The sequence below is a fragment of the Morone saxatilis genome, unplaced genomic scaffold (genome assembly GCF_004916995.1).
Source record: "Morone saxatilis isolate NCDOM2014 unplaced genomic scaffold, NCSU_SB_2.0 Contig3, whole genome shotgun sequence".
NCBI classification, from domain to species: Eukaryota; Metazoa; Chordata; class Actinopteri; family Moronidae; genus Morone; species Morone saxatilis.
In genome coordinates, this window is record NW_023339873.1 from 6160100 (window position 1) to 6183774 (window position 23675).

General features: G+C 39.3%; 2 protein-coding genes across 6 annotated transcripts in view; both read right to left on the bottom strand.

The window, feature by feature from the left end:
• dpysl5a (dihydropyrimidinase like 5a) overlaps positions 1-8085 on the bottom strand; it is a 12168-nt gene extending 4083 nt beyond the window's left edge. The window contains exons 1-9 of the mRNA XM_035673838.1: positions 7952-8085; positions 5039-5309; positions 2814-2972; positions 1945-2124; positions 1753-1821; positions 1203-1247; positions 1027-1102; positions 360-516; positions 115-256 (exon numbers count right to left, since the gene is read on the bottom strand). Coding sequence (XP_035529731.1) covers positions 115-256; positions 360-516; positions 1027-1102; positions 1203-1247; positions 1753-1821; positions 1945-2124; positions 2814-2972; positions 5039-5299 — 1089 coding nt within the window. The 5' untranslated portion in view covers positions 5300-5309; positions 7952-8085. The remainder of the gene's footprint in view (positions 1-114; positions 257-359; positions 517-1026; positions 1103-1202; positions 1248-1752; positions 1822-1944; positions 2125-2813; positions 2973-5038; positions 5310-7951) is intronic.
• A 2059-nt stretch (positions 8086-10144) lies between these two features.
• dnmt3ab (DNA (cytosine-5-)-methyltransferase 3 alpha b) overlaps positions 10145-23675 on the bottom strand; it is a gene marked incomplete at its 5' end in the record, with an annotated part of 41202 nt that continues 27671 nt past the window's right edge. For 2 of the 5 annotated variants that reach the window (XM_035674286.1, XM_035674284.1), the window contains 15 exon segments: positions 10145-13313; positions 13464-13582; positions 14127-14196; positions 14611-14696; positions 15155-15303; positions 15419-15509; positions 17371-17516; positions 17819-17903; positions 18015-18198; positions 20382-20494; positions 20691-20770; positions 21113-21157; positions 22822-22968; positions 23131-23287; positions 23509-23616. In XM_035674286.1, coding sequence (XP_035530179.1) covers positions 13172-13313; positions 13464-13582; positions 14127-14196; positions 14611-14696; positions 15155-15303; positions 15419-15509; positions 17371-17516; positions 17819-17903; positions 18015-18198; positions 20382-20494; positions 20691-20770; positions 21113-21157; positions 22822-22968; positions 23131-23287; positions 23509-23616 — 1722 coding nt within the window. In that variant the 3' untranslated portion in view covers positions 10145-13171. 5 annotated transcript variants of the gene reach the window in all.

Below are 23675 nucleotides of genomic sequence, written 5' to 3' on the forward strand. Positions count from 1 at the left end.
TTTTTTGTGTGTGTCTGTTTTATTTTTTTAAATCGTTAGCCACCAAACCAAAACAGATGTCCTATTTGTGCAAGTTCTCTGTCAGCCTGACAGGAACAAAGGAGCTACACATACCACTCCTTTCTCCCAGATGACGCTCATGCGGTCCTGAATGCCCGGGAGCCCATGGGGGATCTTCGTGAAATCATCCTTGCCCATAGCTCTCTGTTTGATGGTGAATGGACGGTGGTCGGACCCCACAACATTCAGAGTGTCACTGCAATCGAAGAGAGTGAGACGGAAGGTCACGTTTATTACTGCAGCAGACTCACTTAACATCATATTACATTTATTGTGAGTTTTTATAGTGTTTTCCTCACTTTCCCAGTAGGCTCATTAGGAAATTGGGAGTATTGGGGTCCAGCCGGAGAGGAGGCACGGTAACGTGGGCAGCAGCATGGGCCCAGTCCTGATGATAATACTGCATGCCGTTCAGCACAGCGTGGGCTGTGGTTGTTTCACCGTGGACCACCTTACCTGAGGTCAGACAGTACAATAGGGATGCACACTGGTTCAAAGTGAAAACACTGTTGTAAAAAAAGGGGCAGAAGTTAAGCAAGCAAGAGATTGAAAGATTAGGCGAGCGAACCATGACTTGTTTGACTCTAAAACACCAGAAAATTACTATTTTAAACTATAAAAACATTTTAAATTTAACAGAAAAACTGTGATGCAGAACTAATATATGTGAACTAGGAGGTAAACATAAATTAAACACACAGCTACAGTTAATTACACAGGAGTTTGGGCACCATTAGCCCTTAGTATTGAACACAAAAAGGAGAAATATAGAAGAATATTAAAAAATGGTTCCTGGAGGGGCAAAAAATGTCCGTGTCTGTTTCCTAAAAGTAATTATCAGATCTCATCCAGTATTTTCCACCACTGTTGAATAGTCATCTTTTTCAGGTAAACTAAAATAGTTGACAGTGTCTATAGAAAAAGGTATGTATGATAATGTTGATTGTAACAGAAAAAAGACCTCACCTTGCATCTTTGCTGTAGCCACCACATCTCCTGCAGCCATACTGGATACACTGACAAGATAGATCGGGCAGTGGGCCTAATAATAAACACACACAGTGTACAGTAAGACATTTAGAGAAACTGATCTTTTAACCATTATTTGATGGTTTATTTAATGCTGGAGGTGTCTCTCTCACCCTGTTGGCGATGGTAATTGCCCTGTGGGTCGCCTCTGCTTCCAACTGTAAAGAAACAGAACACTTTGAGGAATCATAGTGAGATACTAGGCTACGTTCACACTACAAGCCTTAATGCTCACTCCTGATTTATTGCTCAGATCTGATTTTTGTTGCTGTTGTTTGGCTCACATTCGTTTTGAAATGTGGCCCATATCAGATTACAGTGTAATCAGGGCATAGTCCTGAAGTGACCCGCATGAGGAATGCTGACCTAGAGTGACATAAAATTCACATGAATTCTAATTTGGCTGTTCACACTGAGATCACATTGCGAATAATCTGACCTGTATCTAAATTGGAAAACATATGAAAGTGGCCAAAATCAGAGTCACATATGAGCAAAAATTTGGGGCCACCTGTGCCTGTAGTGTGAATGAAAGATATCGACTGGATTTATTTAATCACAGAAATGATAATAATACTCCTGACAAGAGTCTGGATATAATACAAGTTTAATTTAGCTTGACTGACAGTATTTGAGAGGAAAACCAGAATAATCCTATCAAACCTCTTCAGGCCTGCTGATTTCAATCCCCTCTGGGCCACTGATGCCCAGGTCCAGTGCTTCTTTTGCACCCTGGGAAGAGAATAAATTATGTATACATCAATTGGAATATACTTTAATTTGTGTATACTACAATACATAATACATAATAGACAGAAATATGAGTGGTAAGATAGTGATATCACTCTCCCTCACCTCTGCCACCAGTTCCCCATTTTCAGCATGAACTCTTGCTATGGCTCCGATGTCCTTACAGTGCTGCAGAGCCTGGAAGAGCTCACTGTCCCTCAGCATGAACATGTCCTTATAGGCCATGAACATCTGAAAGGAATTCACTCCTTTCTCTCTCACCAGCTTCTCCATCTCAGCTCGAACCTGCAGGAAAGGGAAAGTGTAAATGAGCTCTTGGATCTCTCAGCAAGTATCCTTGTACAGAGAAGAATCCAGGTCTGAATGAAGGAACACAGCAATTGGTGTCCTTTTATTTTATGTCCTTGTTGTTATGTTGTGGTATATTTCTTTCATTTTTGTGGATAAGTAAAAATATCTAGTGCAAACATCAGTTGTTTTTAATCAAACCTCAAGAGCTTCTTTATTTTGTCACCATCTTGAACCTCTGTTTAACAAGTTTACAGCCAGATATTCATTGTAGAACAGCCTTAATTAACCAGAATGCAACATGGCCACATTTCCTGTCATCTCAATTATCTCCACTTCTCCACCTACACATATAAGTGGGCTGAAAGAAATATGTAAACATCTAGTCTCTGGAGGCTCTCAAAAAGCATTCTGGGAATTGCTCCTGTGTTATATGTGTAGATATGTGTATATTGTCTGTATATGTGTACTATGTGTAGTGTGTGTGTAGAATTCATGGGTCGAAAGTGCTCTTTGTACAGACTGTGAAAACAAATTTCCTCCCCTGAGGACAATAAAGAATGAATCTGAATCTGAATCTGGAATTGTAGGAAGTCACTAACTGAGGTAGAGCAGAAGTAAGAAACATAAGAAAAATACATGGTCCTGGAAATCATGTGGAGAGAGAAGCAGAAGTGTTGGAGTACCTTGGGTCCCCACCAAGTGACTCCCACGTGCAGAGCGTAGTCACAGCAGGCTTTGGAGTCTGCCGAGCTGCGGCACGCCTCGTAGGCTTCCAGCAAAGACTCATTCTTCTCTGGCAGAATGTGTCCGATCACCATTGTGGTACCGCCAGCTAGAGCAGCCTAAAAGAAATGCAAAACATAATGGATATGGTTGTCACTTTTTTTTAATCCATGCTGATGATTAGGATCTTCAAATGTGTAAACTCTATTGCCTTGATTTTTCCTGTGTTATTTTATCAATGGCTATTAAAGACTAAAATGAATTGACATTAACTGAAACTTGAATTGAGGCACCAAGTGACATTCAGGCAGAAGATATTGATTTATTAATCCCATAAAAACTGAAGTAATCTACTAATCAACACAGATACTGCTCCGAACATAAACGTAAAAGCTTAATTTGCCATTAATGTTTATCTTTATGGTTATTTGAGGATGACTGCAAAGGGAAATATAAATCCTTCGGTACTTAAAGCACAGGATTGACTGCCACTCAAATGCATTTAAAGCATTAACTACAATAACTATATCATTTCTTTACAGCATCAGCACTTTTTATCCTTCAAAAACAGGTTTAGATGTTTTAATCTCACACTAATATCCACAACAAGTGAGGACAGAGTGTGTTTTGTGTATAAGTGCATGCTCCAGCAAGCATCTGTCAGCTGACCCTAGAGAGTCGAGTAGCGTGTAGTGGGAGGGAGGACGAGGGGGGCGTGGGTCTGAGAACCATTGTCTCCAAGCACAATGGCGTGAGTGAAAAGGCTTTGCAGCAGTCTTTGCAGCAGCCCCCTGGTATCCATGGAAACAGATACTGATCTGCATTTGTCTTTGAGCAGGCAGGGAGGGGCGAGGAGAGCGACAGAGAGAGGAATGAAGGGTGAGGATAGGGAACAGCAGAGAATAGTGTCTGTCACCAGCGTCTACCGGCTACGGTCTGTCTGTTTAGTCACTGAAAATGACTGGAGCTCAGCATCAGTCATCTCTCAACCTCCATCATCTTAGAGTGCTACAGAGTGATGAGTCATCATGGTGCCCTGAAGCAGATGGGGTATCCCAGTCTTATCAGCAGCCATGATGACTCCATTTCACACTTTCTGGCAGTCTCGCCAGCAGCAAAGTGCCAAATCATCTTTGTGTGATGTTGGTAAAACACAGACTCTGTGACCTTCTGACACTTCCAGAAATCAAAAAACCAAGCACGGCTGCAACTAAAAAACTATTTTTATTATCTATAAATCTACTGGTTATTTTTTTCAACAAGCAATTTATAATTTTGCCTGTAAAATGTCAGAAAAGTATGAAAGATTTAAGATATTTAAATGCTTTTTCGCTATTTTATATGCATGTTTTTAAGCGATTACCCTAGTTCTGTCGTCTGTTGGTCTGGTTTAATGATAACCACTTGCAATTTTAAAGCAGGATTGGTGACATCTGGCTCTCTGAGGAGCATTCCAGCAACATATGAGTCCAAGGTGATGTCTTCAAATGTCTTTTTTTGTCCAACCAACAGACCAAAGCTCAAAGATATTCAGTTTACACTCAAGGAGAGTAAGAAAGTCAGAACATCTTCACATTTTAGAAGCAGAAACCAGGCAATTCTTGTTTAAAAAATGACAAACGATTATCAATATAGTGTCTGATTAACTGTCTGTCAATTTGCTGATTAATTAATCAACCAATTATTGTGGTTCCAACCTCCAAGCTTGATGCCCTCTATCATTGTATTTTTTTTTGCTTTACTTTTAATAATATTACACTATTATTCCATTATGTTCTAAATTCATTATTTTACATACAGTAGGAGTAGTTGTGTCTAAACTAACCAACACATTTGATGCCAAATATTAAAGCTGTCTTGTCTCCTCAAAACCAAACTAAAGAAGCATCACTGCCATCTTGGTTAAAAATATCATCAGAGGAAAACTTTCACTGATCTCTATCTGATAGAAAAAAAAGAGCACATTTATGATCATAAGCAATATCAAAGGTAGGGGGTATCCAAGAAAGTCTGACAAATTTAACACAAAAACTGCACTGAATAGTTTGAGTTTCTAAATATTGCAGAAACATGACTGCTTTAACTGAAAAACATGCTGTGACATTAAGGTTTGCTTTTGCTCTTCTCTACAATTAGGACGATGCCAGCTGCCCTACTTTCCTGCTATTTCCAGCAGGACGTTTACCTTAGTGCCGCTGTAGTAGTCATCTGCTGTGGTGGCGTTCATGAAGGTCTCCTCCAGGTGGACGCTGGTGTCGATACCCCCGGGCAGGACCAGTTTTCCAGAAGCGTCGATCACTTTGGCTCCACCTGGAATCATCAGCTCCTTTCCCACCTGCTGGATGATGCCATTCTCGATGTAGACGTCGGCCTCCTGGGTGCAGTCGTCGTTCACCACCTTGCCTCCTTTAATCAGGATCCGCACCATTGCTGAGCTGGAAGACATGGCTATAGCTCTGGGAGGAAGAGGGGAAAAAATTATGTATTAATACATTTTTAACCCTTTTTTGTCAGGTATATTGAGCAGCTGCTAAAACTGTGGTAAACTGACCAAATGTAAAACCAATAAACTACAAAAAGCCCAAGAAAAGTTAGCTACAGCAACTTTTTCTAAAAGAAACTTTACTTTTTTACAGTACCTCATTCTGACACAGTGTAGTAAGTCTAGCAGAGACAAGAATCAGCAGTGCTGCTCTGTGGCCAGTCTGTCAGGCTGTGACTGACATCAGCTACAGGACTGAGTAGTAGGCTGTGTCAGTCACCGCCTGTGACCTGACGTCCCAGTGGACAGTGATGTAGTGGTAAATAGAAAGAAGCTGAGTCCAGTTGTGGATCACAATCAGGCAGACAAGGGTCAATAAGGCCATTATTTTCAAAGTGCAAAGCTACTTACAATGATGTCCACTCACAATGAAGCTATATAGAAAGAATCCAAATGGCTGAGAAGTAAGAATTAAGTGAGTTCAGGTGGGTTTTCTTCCACAACACGCATGCCAAATAGCTCTACTCTACTTCTCTGCTACAGGGCTTCGCAATCAGTGGGTCAGCACCCCACAAAGGGTTGCAAGATATATTTAAGGGGTTGCCAGACGATTACTGGGGTAGGTTATAATAAAAAAACAAATTTTGGGATATTCTGACATACCATGTCAATACAACGTCCCTGGTTCAATTCCAGCCAGGGACCTTTGTTGTGTGTCTTTCTACCTTGTTTCCTGTCTGTCTGTATGCTATCACCTCTGTCATAAAGACCAAAATGCAAAAATACACAGAAGTATGTTCATTTTTAAAACTTTTCTATACTCTTTGCTTCTTTTCTTGTCAAATAGTTTTACTCATTCAGCATCTAAAATGATTGTAACTAAACAATCTCTGAATCAGTGTTGGTGTTGAACTCATAGACATGCATCCACATGTAAAGTAAACCACTGAGGATAATGAGGTCATGTCTTCAGTATATCTTCTGTGTATTAAGAGAGTTTTAGCGACTTGTGAGGAGTTTATATTCAACAATTCTAAATGTGTGTTATGTGTAATGTATGTTACAGACTGATTTCAGTATTTTTTTTAACCCAGTAAATTTAAACTGGACAACTTTTGAACCACAAAAAAGGAATAATGGATTAAGTATTCAGAATTGTATTGCTGTCAATATGAGGAATTGAATAAGAATTTCTATCTTTATGTTCTCAAGTGCAATTTGCAGAACTGCAGGGGGTGAATTTTGGGAGGAGGGTGGGGTCTCAAGACCCTTAGTATTTCTACAATTCTGGCTACAGTGTCTGGGCACAACCACAAGGCTGCTCCACTCTGTTCTGCTCTTTAATCTAAACAACACAAAAATCAGAGACAAAATAATGCAAACATTAATTTCTTCAAATCAGTTACTGGGCAAACTGGGTTTGATGATATCAGTAATTATCTATTTACCAATAACAAAGAAGATCTGCCTCCTCCCTTCCCTTTTACACCACTGTATTAATGATGTGAGGTATTGTGTGTGTGTGTGTGTGTGTGTGTGTGTGTGTGAGTGTGCCCATCCTGCGTGCTTGCGTGCGTGCAGGATGCGTACGTATGAGGGTGCGGCAACTTTACTGCATGGCATGGACTCCTTCACACATCCAGATCTGATGGCTGATAATGTGGAGGATGCTTTATTATTAAATGCTCATGCACTGATACTAAACAGGCCACAAGCTAGAAGACGACGCACTCCTACAGTATTTTCCTCTGTGCATTAAACCGAAGCAGCATGGAAGCAGCTACAGGCTATAATAAAGTTAATGTTATATTAAAGGGCCTATTGCTCAGTAACCACCATGGAAGTTGACGCTGGGTAGTCAATAATAAAACAGGTGAGCTTACCTGCTTTAAGACTTGCACGATGAATCAGTGTAAAGAAAGTGGTTTTTTTTTAATAAATAAAACATACATCGATTGCAGATTCAAGATATGCAACCACAATATGACCTACAGTTTAAGTCACTTTGGAGTACAATTATAATACTACAGGCCTTGGAACTATATTGCTCAAATATCCCTACAGCCTATATTTCTATATTTGTCTATCTATTACATTTGCTACAAATCAAATGCAATCTCAACTATATGCCAGTTGCTATCATAAGCAGCCTATCCAGCCTGAATAATGCAATCTCACAGCAACAATGTGATCGCAGTGAAATGATGACACTTCTACTTGTGCGACTTGACACAAAGAAACCGGTCTCCATCCGGCATGATCGGCTGCACAGGCTTCATTATCGACCTAGAAACCGCCTTCCCTAACTCTCAGTCCTCCCTAGTCCCTCCTCCACAATAAAGACCAGCTTGCAATGCAACGGCGCTAAAGTGGCCTCGCATTATAAGCACACACAGCCCTCCGGCCAGGTGGTAGTTGTACTTCAGGGTGTGTATTTATCCTGAGAGGGTGGCAGGCACAGCAGGCAGGGCAGAAAAACCCAGGCGTTTAGCCAGGGAGCATGGAAACAAAGTGCAGCAGGGCATTTCTCTCCCCCACCCTCCCCCCCCGACCCCAGCAGACCAGAGCCGCTGCAGCCAGCTAGTGAGAATAAAGCTGATGATGTGGTCCACATACCTCCTCTATGGGCCTGCTGCTGCTGCTCCACTCGGCTCTCTGGTTACTTTCTGACAGGAACAGAATGCAACACAATCCGTGGATGGCACTTCCCAAGGAGACACACACGCACGCACACACACACACACATACACATACACACCAGATGGATGCCTTCCTGGCCGGTCCGGGACCAGCAGTACGCAGCATCATCACCATCAAGTCAGCAAGGAGATGTAAGGGAGACTTCTGGTTGTGGCTTTCAAAATAAAACAAAATTGCCCGACAAATGATTTTCCTTTGCAAAGGAGTAGTGAGACAAGACTTTAAAATCAGGTTGAAATGCCGTTTTGTTTCTCTTCATTCACTCTAGTTGAATCCCTGAACGAGGTCTGGTATCAAACTATGACTGAGCTGACTGATGAGGCATCTGTATGAAATTAAAATTCTTTTTCATCCATATGTGACTTTAAGAGCTTTACTACCAGCCTCATTCATATTTGTGCAAAATATTTTCTCCTGCCATGCACTTGGGCTAGAAAATACCCTGCATGGGTCTAAAAATATTGGTTTTAGAAAAAGCTGCCTCATACTATATATACTTAATAGGACTGTAATTATGAGTTATACAATCCTTAAAAAAGTAATGATTAACATGAATTACTCAAAACTAAAGACATTTTTGCAAATTGCTCACTGTGTGATCTAGTAGGCCACTAAAATTAAATGCAATCGTGTATATGTTTCTAAGGGGTTCATACATAGCACTCTGTGTGCCAGTGATATATATGCCAATGTAACTGCTGAAACCTCTTCACAAATATGTACATCCGGCAAAAACAAGCAATAATTTTAAATCATCTGATCAAACTTTGTATTATCTAACACAAATAGGCTTCCTACAGTGGCTTAATTGTCAACAAACCAGTGTCATCTTAAAGGGTTTGACTACTGTACAAGCACACACTGGGACTAGCCCCTGTTATGCTTTTATTTTGTAGGCCAATCGCTAGTGTTCCGGTGCCACTCCATGTTTCTGTGGTCCACTTGATGCAGCTCGCAGCATCCAGGCCGTCAGACGGTGCGACGCTCCAATCAGCAGCGCCGGGTGAAGGCTTGGTCGCCTAAGCAACCAATTACTTTGGACTTAGGGCGTGTCCACTGTGAGGAGGCTGTACCACTATCAGGAAAAGAGGGTGGCATAAAGATAACAGCAGAGTGAGACTGCATAATAGATTATTATAATGTATTATTAGGACTGTTATCTTGGATTTAATGGCTTAAATTTCTCTGTGAGCTTTAATTGGATATATTGATAGTCTAGTCTTTCTTATGTCTTACCTTACATGACCCGGGCTTAATCTGCCACAATTCTAATGGAAGAAAAAATAAACATAAAACAGATAATATATTTATGAGCACATGGCATTAGTAGGAAATGTAAGTGCAAGCCCATAAACTCTAAATTGATGGCTGAATGGAAGACTGCAGAGTGGCAACATGTTCAGGTCTGATCAGAGAGGAGGTGTAGGGCAACACCCTTATTTTAAAGGACTGAGGGTGGTGAAGACCCAGGTGTCAGGACCCGGAGTAATAAATACCCTGCTGGAGGGCACAATGGCATGGAAACTGGAGCTGAATGTCAATGTCCATTACCTCCATCAGACCCCTGACAATTAGAAGCTGAAACAGAGTCACATGAATATTTATTGTGGTTGAAATGGTCCAATATCCAAAATATCATCATCATAATGAGACCGTGTGTCAGTGTTGGAAGTCCATTTCTGCCACTTGTGAACAGTTTTTCATTATTAGTCGTTTTTCTCCCAATAATTCAGATTTTATTATATCATAATTATCAGACAGTTTTTCATAATTACAAGATTTCTCATAATCCTGACTGAGTTTCTCATAAATATGACAATTATTGTGTGATACTATCTGAAAATTACTTTTAATTCTATTAGTAAGATCTCTGCTTTCTACTATAACAAGTATAAAATGTCATGTCTGCCATGTTTCTCCTTTGCGCTTGGAAGACGAGGGTGTAGAGACCAAAATGCTACTAAATCCAACAAATGTTCCCCCCCAAAAAACATTATCTTGGATTGTGGCACATTAAATAGTGAATCTTTAATGTTATGGAGAAATGCTTGAGATTGGAAACTAAATTAAATATGAATAATAATTAAAAAAAGGACAGGAGGTGGCAAATTTTTTTGCACAAAAACAATACATTTATTCAAGTGTTCTCCAGCACAAGTACATAGGGAGCCTGTATCTTCTTTCTGGACACTAAACATAAGTCTGGGGGAGGGGGGGTCAAAGTGGAGAATGACTGCTACATTTGCTGTACGAACTGGTCTTGAGGAAAAAGCGTATAGGCCATAAACAGTTATGACATATAGAATTATTGACCTGCCTTGAACATTAAAAATGTAATGTTGTTTCTGATAAAAAATAACAATGAATTCAAAACAACATTTTGAAAACAGACATGGAGAATATTACGGCATGGAATGTAGGATTAAGAAGCAATGCGTATTAAGCATACATTATGCTACAGTAACACGTATTACTGGTTTTTTTTTCTCACACGATTTTCCCACAGATAAGCACCAACTACAGCAATCTCTAGTCTAAAACAATATAGGAAACCTTTCATTATTTCTTATCCTTATTTTTTCAAGTACAAAGTTAAAATGCCTTTGTTAATATATTTATATGAAGTGAAATAATAGTTATTTTTCCGTTACTACAAGGAACTTAAAAACAGTCAATGTCGACACATGTTTATTTCTCTTCCAATCAAATATATTTTAGATAAAATGTTTAGCACCATCGGAAACACCTACAATCCCTCTTACAAAAGAAAACAGAAGCAAAAAAAAACAAAACACCACCATGTAGGGCTGTGCAGTGAAGTTGAGACCGTTCATCTTAATGCTGTCCATTGGCCACTATTAAGATCACAACATTAAATCTGGATTCACTTGACACAAAAAAAAATCTGTAGGATAAAGTCGACTTGGAGTCTCCCTACATCTAACGCTAAAAGCAAGTTTTGAATCAAATTTGTCACTTGATTTTTATTTTTTAACCTAAGAATTGTCCTAATTTGATGATATATATTAGCAAAGAATTATATTTGTACATCTCATAGGTAAAAAAAAAAAAAAAAAGTAAAAACAAATTAAAAAACAGCAACCGGAAAACTCTATGTACAAAATGTACAAACATGAGGGGATGTTAAAGTATTATAGGAGGAGGGGAAAATAACATCTGGTTAAAATATCACAAAGCACACAAGCTCATATTGAGCCTGGTGTGTGGACAAAAATTATGTCAGTAAGGTCACTTAAGAAATTAATTACATTAAGAAATTAAATTTCAAATTTTGAATCTTAAATATGATATAGATAAGCGATAATATCTGTTTTTTATTACCCTCTTTATTCTTTGAGTGCTGACAAGCACTGTGTCAGTTTTACGTTTTGACAAACTGCCGCCTAAATCCTCCATATTTAGCTTAGAGGTTACAATCAAGAGAATTTAGTTTGTGAATGTAATCCAAATTTGGATCAGCACTTAAAATTTGTCAACATGACGACCAAGATTTATCAGGGCCAACTGTCCTTCACAAGGGACAAAATATTATACAAAGCGCATGACATAGTTCTTAAACTCTGTCTTACATTTTACAATCTTAATAGAAATAGACATTCTATGAATCTGGGTAGTAACATACTGTATCGCTGCTTTCAAACAGAGAACAATATTGATGATGGAGGAGGGGAAAGGGGGTTTGGGGTTACAAATGTCAATCCATCTACTATACACTGAAGTCAAATAACATGGGTTTCACATATCAAAATCCATTCTTCCACTTCTATTGGCACAGCCCTACTGTATACAAAAAGTATTACATGAGGGCAGATTCACATCATAAAACATAACAACATAAACAATTCACAAGAACCAATATTTTTTTTAAAAAATATAAAGAAAAAAAAAAGAAAGTATACATATAAAAGTGCTTTATAATGTTGATAAAACAGCACAAAATTGCTATAAAAAGGTAGAAGAACTTTGTGAAGCCGCACCATATTGTTGAAGATTTGCACCTGACAGTTTTTCAGTTAAGAGAGGTGGAAGTTGAGGAGCAGAGATACCCGGCCTGGTCAACCTACCTCCCTCCAGCAACCACACTTGCTAACAGTTGTACAGTAATGTCATTGGTCAGGATGAAACTAGAAAAAAAAATAGTTTCACAGACGTTGATCTTATGGTTTTTTTTTTTTTTCTTTGAATGACAGAAAACATCATTTCCCATGTGGCTAGCTTCACTTTCTGTTTGTGCAGATCCAGGTAGTGAGCCTGAGCGTGGCAAGGCTGAGAGATTAAATGAGCACCAGTACAAACTGTATAAAAGCTGTAAAATGCAAAAAAAGAGGATATACTCTATTTTGCAGTCTACTGTCTTTGAAGTTAACAAGACGGCACGGAGCAGAATAGTTTTTTTTTTTTCATCAAGTGTAAATACATCACATGTTTTTTCCAGCAACAGGTTGAAGAGCTCCGTATTGTCTAATGTTGTAGTGCCACATGGGCTATGATGTTTCTCATCATCTTGGAGCACCATGGTATTGTAACCATATTACAGTAGTACCTTTATTACCTTCAGTTGTGTATAGAAACTGTAAACAAAGAGGTATATGTGATCTGGTGTTTTGGATTCTTAAAGACACAGCTCTCCTGACACTGAAGAAAGTCGGCTTTCTCTTTCACATCTCTGTGAGGCTCAGTAGCTGGAAGCATGGCTGCACTGCAGGTGGGAATCTCACAGCCACGACGTACAGTATGCTCACACAGCAGAAACATTTCACATATCTTAAAAACATGTCCTATATCTTTCAGATCTTTCCCATCGCGTTACCGTCTCTTTTAAAATTCATGTTTTCAGACTTTTCTGTCTCAGTGTCTTCAGAAGAAAGCATAGTCTCAAGTATAGCTTGCACAAACAAATCAACAATATTTGATAACACTGCTAAAAGGTAAAATGACATATCAAAATTAAATAGAATAAGAATTACAATTCAAATACAAGAAATAATGTAAAATCTACGTCAATGTTTTGCTTGCAAATTATACAAGAGTATAATTTGAGGATCAAGGCTCTTATTTCTAGTCACAACATGTAGTTGTAGTTCCTAAATGGTTCCGAGTGAGTTTTCTTGCTGCTCAGGCACAGGCAAAGTAATCTTTGAGTGGTGCAAACAGGTGGCGGATAACCGGGACACTCCATGATCTGCCCAGGAGCCTCTGCCTTGCCAGTCGGCCCATGTTGGACACGTCCGTATAGTGGACTGGGAAGCCAAAGACCCTGACAGGGAAACCAGCCCGGCACAAAACAACCAAGAGGACAGACAGACAGGCAGGGAGCAGAATAGGGGAAGACACAGTAAGATCATTTTATAGATTCTGATTGCTGGAAGAGCTGTGAAAGGTAGTTTTATGGACGATGTTTACATACCTCTCCATCTCAGTGCACCAGAGTATGTCTTCTTTCTCATTCATGAAGACTGGGAAGTGCTGGTCCTTGCCCTGCTTGATGGAATTAGACCGGGTGGTGATGGTCCTCACCTTGCCAAACTGACAGAGAAAAAAGGCAACAAGAGTTATATTAGTCTGTGAGTCTAACTAGTTCTATGTTTTTTCATCCTTTGACGCATATAAGACTGAGATTTAGATTCAGATTCTTTATTTGGCTCCCCATTAATTTCCACAAAGTGGTTGCTGGTCTTGCTGCAGTCCACACAACAATTAATAAACATGAGGATTCTGGATTCAATTAAATACCATGAAATGTCATGATATTTCAGTACTGACTGATTGACTAAAACTGTTACCTCTTGCTGCCACTGGGAGCCGCCCGTGTGCTTTTCTCCTGCTTGGAGCGATAAAATTAAATATGTTGTTTGTTTCTTCTGTTTAAGGGTTAAATTACAGTTTTGACTGTCACAGACTGGTTTAATGCACTTATTGCCTCAACCAAATTAACATAATGTATGGAATGGAAGGAATGTAGAGGTGTCAGACTGAAGTCCACAGGTTCATACAGAGCATCCAACATGTTGCTGACAATTCTCCAGGTGGTGCACGTTGTTGTAATATATTTGTTATATCACACAAGTACCTTGGCTGTTCGGCCGTGTTCTAAACAGTCCTGGAGGTCCAGCCTGTCATTGCACATAGCACTCAAAGGCCTGAAAAGCAGAAAAAGAACAGGAGCCACAATTGTTATTTAGATGTTAATTTCTCTTGAACTATCCACCAAGATCAACTTGAGAATAGGCCAGAATTAGGCTTCACTTGTCTACAACAACTAATTTTATTGCCTGTAAACTAAGTTTAGGGTTTTGGAGAGCTGTTACCTGATTGTAAAGTGTTCGTTTTCTCATACTGAGCTCAGGAGATGCAGTCTGAATGTGCAAAGCTACAAGTATTGGTACTTGTGAACGAAACCAAGACTGCAAGTCATATGAAAAAGAGAATTTATTTCCCAATTTAGTTAATATATGACTGGAATAGTCAGTCTCTTAACTAGGGTTATGTTTAACAACAATTCTATCTTTGTGTATGTCACAGGCTGCTGCTTCCCTCACCATTCACACACCAACCTGTTCATGCCAGGAAGGTTACCCCAGAAGTAGCGAGCACGGTGGGCAGCAGACACTTCCTTGGCATCGATCATCACTGGGTTGCACTAAAATCAAAGTAACGCGGAGCAGAAAAAACACCAGTTAGAGAGGAATCAAGGTATTATTTGTATACATAGTTGCTATTTAATAGCTCAGTATTACTGGCAACAGTTTGAACTGACTAAAATCAATTTAGGGTTAGGTGTAAACCTAAGTCAGCATCAATGCACTTTTCACTGTATCCCTCCATTTAAAAGGGGAGTCAAAAGCCAAACAAAGCTGCTATCTAAGAATACATTAAAGAACATTAAAACACATCGTTGGATCAAGATTAAGAGAGTCAGTGTTCCTGTCTAATGGTCTGTGTCTAAAGATAATGAATTAGTGCCACAAGGGGGCATTCATAATCCATCAATCCTTTTGTCACTGGAGTCGTACTGTATCTACACTAAAGTCTAAGATTTAACTAGTTGGTAGAAGTTATGACAAGTTACGACCTGTAGGATTAGATTAAGAACCTGACCTCTAAGAAGCGAGATATGTCCCTCTTATCGCTGACACCCATGGCAACCACATTTTCAAAGAGCCAGAAGAAAGGCCGGTCGTCGCCGTCCTTTGGTCGAGTCTCATGGAGCAGCCTGTAAAACTCAAAGAACAGGCGGCCGGTGCCTTCTGTGGGACAGACAGAGTCATTAAACAGTGCTTAAGTACAGTAAGGGGCACATACTGGCCATCTATTCTGATAAACAACATCACAAAGAAAGTCAACAGTGAACAGAAAACCTACCGTAAAGACCTTTCCTAGCAGGATTGACTATAGAGAGGTCATTGCATGGGCTTCCTCCAATAACTAAGTCAAAGGGACCCCACTCCTGTATCTGAATACAGATAAAGACAGACAGTATAGACAATGATATGTTGTAAGATAAAAGTGACCAAGCATTACAATCCCCAAACTGTTATCCTCATATTGTGTACCAAATACTTTTCATTGAAGCAATTCAGTCTTAATTGTAGAGTCTGGTGGATGCTTTAAAAATGTCTTTATTGTGTTCTAGTCTCCAGTCTTTACCTTTAATGAGTTCATGCACGTTGGTAATAATATTTTAGTTTTTCTCTTGGACATATTGAATGTCACTGGCCAGGAATCATGTACTATTATGTCAGTAAATTGTACATCTGGCATGTTAAGGACTTTGATAGTCAGGTCAAGAGAGACTACAGATTTTATGTTCGGGAGGGTTCGTGTGCAGTTACTGTTGTTTAGGCAACTTCGGGTCTCACGCAAGAACATTTTTGCATTCTTATCCTAAACTTCTCTTTTTCTGCTCGTATTGTGTTTCATGTCAGATTCACCAAACTCTCTTAGCTGCACAAACTTGTCGTAAATCACATGTTTCATCCTGATGAGTGCCACCTGTTCATGAGTGCGTGAGATTTCATCATTAGCGTAATCTCCACTCCTACAACTGTCAAATAACGCAATAACTGCTACGTCTGCGGGTACATGTCATTCACAAAAACGTTACCAAATGGTAAAAAAAAAAAATAATTCACACCTCAGAGCTTCAAGGCCTGCTGTCAGAGATCGGCAAACAAATGTAGCAGAGTCAGTACAGTGGCATTACACAAAACAATATTAATAGTACAGCTGTCAACGCCATGTCATCAGAGCAGCGCTGCAGCTGTCGAAGTGACAGAAATTTTCTCGCAAATGCTGAACTGTATGTGTTACGGAGCTAAATATGCCAATAAAATATATAAAAACCCAGCTGGGAAACTGTGATGAAAATGATCTGGTGCACAGAATATACTCCATAGTTTTTCTTACATATTAAATATACGTTAAACATTCTATTTAAGGTCATATATATATAATATTTAACTCCAAATTCATTCAGAATGCCACAACTTCTATTAAATCCCACATAAGTCCCACGAATCGATTCGAAAGAGTGGTTCTTCTGTGTGAGAAAACATCTGTATATTTTGAGCAGGGAGAACGTATAACATCCTCCTTGGAGGTAACTGCATGTATATCGGAGCCCTGTCTTGTGATTAGGGGTGATAAGCAGGTATTTTATAGTATTAATATAGTTTTAACGACAGCAGAGAGTCAACCATGCTCTGTTGCAGTTGAGCTTCTTAAGGCAGGGACACACATTAGAACTGTTATGAAAATATTTGCATGTTGCAACAGATTGGATCAAGCTGGAGTCTGGGTCGGTTGGTGTTGACATTTGGGAGATAAAATGATATAGTGTGCAGTGTTGAGAAATTCTAACACTTTCTCCAATTCGCTTCTTCTTAGTAGAGTTTATGTTTCATGTTGCAATCGTTTCTCCATCTACCGTCTCATCCAAACACAGATTCTTTACCTTTTTCTGCACAGATAGCAGTATAAATGAGCAGTGTTCAAACTCTTTTTGGACAAATTTGGGTTTCTGTTTGGGACAGGAACATGCGAGAATTCATGTTCTTGCAGGTTTTCTAGGTTTCTAGGTTTCCTAGCAACACATCTGTAATCATAGCCAACTATCACTCAGTGCACTGCCGCGATTTGACCAGTCTTTGTAAGTTATTTCCTACTCTTTAGTTACCAGCAAGGCTGCTGTTATATAATCCAACTATTGCATGAATGTGAAGCATAGTTCAACTGAAAAAGACCATACACAATTCACACAACCACCTAAGCAAAAAATAAATAAATTAATTAATTAAATAATAAATTAAACTCACATTTCTGCGTGTGACGTTCCTCACATCGCCAACATACATGATGCGACCCTGATGCCGGACGTGACCCACAGTGATAGAGTCTTCACACACTTCAGAAGCTACATAGCGATCCACTTCAATGCCGAGTTCTTTCAGCACCAACAGCCCTGCATGGATGGGGTCAAAGGTCAGGCAGAACATAGAAAACTAAAGCTTGGAGCTGCAGCTGTCTCTGACTAAAACAAAAAAAATACCTATGCTGAGTAGAACTGAAACAGACAACTCAATTTAATTTCAAGCTAAAAGCACTCTCCCCTCATCAATATAATGCTTTGATGTCAGTCACATATTGACATATTGACAAAATTATTATGAAAATGTCACTTTTAATAAAAAAAAGAGGGGGATTTAGTGTAACTTGATACAAACAGAGCATTTCATACAGACTTTGATCCAGTTCTTGTCTAACCTGTTGCTATGCCGTCAAATAATGAGAGGACACGAATGGGCTTTCTCTTCTCCACCATGACTGGGGGATAAACCTTTGGTGTTTCCTGAAACACAACACCGAGAGAGAGAAGGGGGTAAGAAAATGAGACGTAGAAAAAAAGACTCCTCAATGAGACAGTTTGTGGGATTTATAGTCTAAAAGGCGCATAACTCACAAAATCTTGGTCGTGATTATTTGCAAAGAAGAGCTGGAGACGGCTGGGCCAGTCAGTGCGACGCCCCAGTAGACCAAACACACTCTTCTGACCACACATGTAGCAGTTCCACGGGTCCTCTTTGATGGCTGCATGTGCCGCTCCTTGACCAACGAGGAGGTCGACACACTCCACACAGAAACACCTGTAGACAAACCAAAAAAGTTAATTAGTACCTAGTACTAGTATCTAGTTAAAAGTGTCACAGACAGGGAAGTGAAGTCAAAAATCATTGAACGCATTGTTGGTTTCTGTTTTTTGTTGACAATAGTCATTTATTGTACAGCTTAATTTAAAGGATAAGGCTGACTGACAGTTCACTCCTCCCAAAATCAATTTCTAAATTCATCAGAGTGAGAAAAACAGGCCACACAGAGCACCTTGGTGGCTAAATGGTTAAAGTGCATGCCACGTGGCCAAATGGTTCAATTCCTGCTAGTGTTCTCTCTCCCTCTTTCCTGTCTACCTGTTTACCTGCCACTATCATATATGGCAATACATGCCCCAAAAAAATTATCTTTAAAAAAAAAAAAAGAAGAAAGAAGAAACAGGCCACACAATTACAGTATCACTCTTCGTTTCACATCTTCAAGGCCTAATTTTAAGGGTTCTGAATGAGGTTTGGGAGTTTTTTGAGGCAGCGAGTTATCATCCAAATGTCAAATGCCATCATCTAAACACACAGCAAACCTTTGTTTGCTGATTGGCCTCCAACATGTGACTGACAAGGCTCAATCTGTTCTCAATGGTATTTTTCTAGATTTTAATCTAGCTGTGTGAAGATACTTATGAACATTTCTTTATACGTGACAGTGGTCCATTCAACTGACATACAACCACACTTTATATAATATTTGTGATGAGCAGCTTCTCCACTGGACCTCCATGATGGTGCCTGACATCACTGCTATGAGATTTTTGTGAGACCACTACAAAGCCTCTATTATGTATTCAATATGCGCAATGATGGCACAATCCTACTATCTGTATTAAAAAAACAATTGTACATTGGAGGCAGTTCCATACGAACTACTGATTTGTGTAAAGATGGTGTATTTATGTCCTATTGAGATTTATTTGAGCAATTTGTCACATGTGGATTATTTGAATTTGCAGAATGTAGCACAGCGTCACAATTATATAAATTAACCAACAATTTTATAAGTAATAACTAATCTGTGAAAACTGTAATGGCAGAGAGATCGTAAAAAATATTTGCACATGAAAAATGGCTTAACATCTTGGCAGAATCTGGTAAACAAGTTATAAAATATAAAATACTAAACAGATATTATCACACACCAGAGGACTCCACACAGCGGAACAGATGATCGATGATTAGTGCTGGAAGTGCAGAGCGGAAGTGGGGAACTTTCCAACATTATATATGCAAATGCTCATTAGTCAGGACATTGTGCTTTTTATCTGGGGACAGGGAATTACCAAACCATACTATACCACCATACTACATCAAAATGGGCATTTTTAGTTATTACGGTGAATATGTTTACGTCCACCCACCAGAAATAAGTTCCAGATTTGACAGAGTGGGTAAATACATAGAATACTCTGAGTCTATACTCACGGGATTAAAAGGCAATTTGGAAAATGGGACTTCCTTCTGGGGCCTTTTTTGGAAATATAGTGTCTCTTTCAAGCAGAACCTACTGTGAAAGGTTTTCTACAACTCAAAGGTGATATTACACTCTCATCTTGCATACATCCCTAAGGTGCCTGCCTTGTCATTAGTTTGTGAACTGACATCATTCTTGCCACCCCTGTTTGCATCAGCCATACAGCGGGGCTTGCGTAACATGTAAGGGGCATGGATGCCCAGAGGGGTGCACGTGCACTCCACCAGGGGCATGGCCATATCTTGGGCTCTTTTTAAAGACGTTTCAGTGGAGGATGTCTGCTCTGCCACGAGCTGGGCTTCTCCACACATGTTCATGAAGTTTTATTGTCTGAATGTGACAGCAGGGATATGATGTGGGTGACATCACAGTTACTGCTGTGCCAGGGCTGTATCTTCTCAGTCTAGCTGCAGGGTTGTCTTGGGCGTGATACAATTTCCCTGGTACTTACATGATGTACTGAGTGTACCGACCAAAAGGGAACTAGAAGTTATGAATATAACCAATGTTCCCTGAGGGAGGGAAACGAGGTACAACACAGGTTGAAGTGCAGTTTAGATTGAGAAGATGAGACAACATACAAAAGAGACAAAATATGCTGTCATGCTTCACATTTACATTGTTTATGAAGACATTGTGCCCAGTGTGGTTTCTATTACCCCCTCCCACCAGTAGAACCCAATAGAAACCTCACCGGCAGCAGTTGTTGTTTCCGCACATGAGCACCTCTCGTCCCCCACAGCAGATAGTGCAGTACGACTGGTAGCCATCGTCGTCATATTGATATGCACATTCTAGGAAGCAGTTCTGTAAAAAAGGAAGAAAAATAAAACTAATCAGAAATAAGCAGTCTGACATATTTAAAAAAAATAATTTATGGAGTCACATCAGGTGCTGATGGAAATATGTTCAGTTTATTATTAGCTTTGAAAGGAGCTGTGATTTCTTTTTACGACACAGTAGTGGGAGTCCCAGACTTTTAATGACCTCTATCACAGCTTACCTTACAGCTCTGGCACATTCCTCCAGCGAACAGCGGGTGCTCAAGGCTGACATTCAGACTTCCACAGGAGATACAGATGTCTGTAGACAGAAGTGCAGTATGTCAGTGTTTAACAGGCGGAGGTCAGAGAGGTGTGAACACTCTGCTGCTGCAATGCTCCCAACTTCACATTTCAATAAAATTATTTGAACAGCTGTGATGCAGGTGTAGATCTAATGATCTTAGCTGGTATGCTTGGAGACAACTCATAAGGGAGCCAGTGTTATTTATTCATCTTTACTCTTTTACCGTTCTATTAACATAGACGCACACATTTCTGCTGGTTTGCTTGTCAACAAGGGTGAGTGTAAGGCGTCTAGGTGTTCATCCCCTGAGAGCCCCCTGGTGCTGCTACAAGCTAGAGCAAACAGAGCATCACTTACCCTCTATGCTGCGGCACTTTTGTCTCACTTCATGAACAAGCCGCTCTGAAAATACATAATACAAATGAGAAATGTAGGTGAATAAAATCCACACTCAAAATTTGTCTCCTTTCAACCTCCAATTTTAGTTTGGTTGTCTTAAGTTTATTTATTTACACGGATCAAAAAAACAAAAAAAACAATATAACTACAAATAATTGTCATTCAACCGTCTGTGTAAATCCAAAACTAAAGGTATTCTTATAAATGGCACATTAATATATACAATAAATCATTTTCAATGTAAAACCCAGAGGAAGTTATGAAGTTAGAAATCACGTACACATTTTTAAAAAGCTCAGATTATTCAGAATTCAACATTTATGTTTGTAAAAATGCAGATGCATGCAGCTGAAAACTACTTCTGTTTTAGTAGTTGTGAAGGTACTAGATGTGTGAAATCACTAAAAACAGATGATAAATAAGAAATCTGTTCCATGAGACATTTTTGAGCTTTCTGATACCTCTGACTAATGTCACCAACAAATAAAATATTACAAAAATCAAGCAGATAAATTTATGTAATTTAGAAACCACAAAGGTACAAAAGAAGAATGTTTTTGGGTCCAGTTTGGCATTAAATCCATCATGGCTTTTTTTATGTAGGAAGGATAGAAGATTATAACCCCTAACAGTACAAGTAAAGGGGTACATTAAAGGCTTCTGGAGTATATTTATAGCTAAAAAGCTTTTTTCTTGCCTCAATATATCATCCAGTTTAGGGTCAAAGTTGGATAAATAATCGGATCCTAATGAAAACAAGAGTCTGAGCAGAAGATAATTGGTTGATATATGAGAGGTGATGTCCAGTAATAAATTATATTGAGAGCTTCAAAGCATTCAGCATATTTATTTGAGACACTCTTAAAGGGCCAGTGTGTAGGATTTAGTTGCATCTTGTGGTGTAGTTGCAGATTGCCTTTCTAAGCACGAAGGAGAAAATACGGTGGCTGCGAAACATGCAAAAAAAGGCAAAAGGCACTCTTTAGAGCCAGTGTTTGGTTTGTCCATTCTGGACTACTATATAAACATAGCCGTTGAACATATTAGCCTCCATGGAAGGAGACCTGCAGCATCCATAGATAACAATGGCTCATTCTAAGGTAACTAAAAACATATTTTCAGGTGATTATACACTAATAAAAACATACCTAATGCATATTATATTCCATTTCTGCCAATAGATCCTGCTAAATGTTACACACTGGACCTTTGAGTCAGTCAGAGTTACAAGGTGCTTAACAGGTGCCCAATTAATGCAATCTCATGAAATGCAACAAGAATGTTAGAGAATGGAGAAACACAACAAAATAAAAGTAATACATATATAAGTATAAAAACAGATTAATAGCTTTTCTAGGCTAGACCAATACTGGTTTCTGTTATGTTACTGAATCAGGTACTCATTGCCAAGACACCCTGCAGTAATATCAATAAAGCATGTTCGGGAATAAACCCAAGCAAACATCTATTCATTGTCTTTGGAACCACCCAAGCCTTTTTGCCTTGTCACATCACTCACTTTCATCTTAAACCTGCCACTCTATTGGACTTCTTGTCCGCACACTACTTCTCCAACCACACACTTCGATGTACAACTCTGCTGAGTCCCATGGGAAGAAATATAGAGTTCATGACTCCTATTTAACGTAATAAACGAGGCACCTTACCTCGTGTCCTCTCATCAATGATGTCCTTGACCTTCGGTTTCTCTGCTGTGCTTTTGCGGGGCTTTTTGGCTGGAGGGGGCGTATAGGCTGCTGCTTCAGGCTCCACCCACATCTCAGGATAAACCTCTTTGTATGGGTTACGCTCCTCTGGGGTGCACAGCATATCAGACAATTAATATTACAGGCAACATTATGAGTTATTCAATCACATGCTTAATTAGAGACATTTGTGGTCAAATTAAAAGCTTTTATCTATGAGAAATAGAGGCGTTGATAAACATGGGCTTAATAATACTGACTTCCTCTTACCCTCAGGTGGCTCTAAGGCCTTGGGTCCAGTGGGCTGAAATCCTGTCATAGCCCAGTCAATCATCTGCTTGTTTAGCATTTCCACTGATTTGGAGGTCTCTGTTTCATCACTGTCGGGGCAGGCCATAAAGGCTTTGCCTGCCCGGCTGCTAGCCGCCTACAAACACATAAAAAACATTGATGACCGAAGTTCATCCTCAACATATACCTTCAGAAATGAATCAGTACAGTCAATGTCTCAACCAAAGAATTCAGTTACAATTTATCACAAAGAGGGATTATAATCCTTTTCTCTTTATTCCTCATATCTGTAACTATAAAATTTGCTATTATTTGAAAGAAACATTGAGCTCAGTTTAAAAGGCAGGTTATAATCACCTGTAGCACTTCATAGATGGCTTTCTTGTACATGGGTTGCTTGTTGTAAGTTGGTTGGTGAAAGGCATTATTAAAGGAACTTAAAGGCAAGAGTTTTTCGACGCAGACCTGTAAAATACAAAGAAAATTAAATAACTGTTTACTTGTTACTAACTTCACTTCTTTCC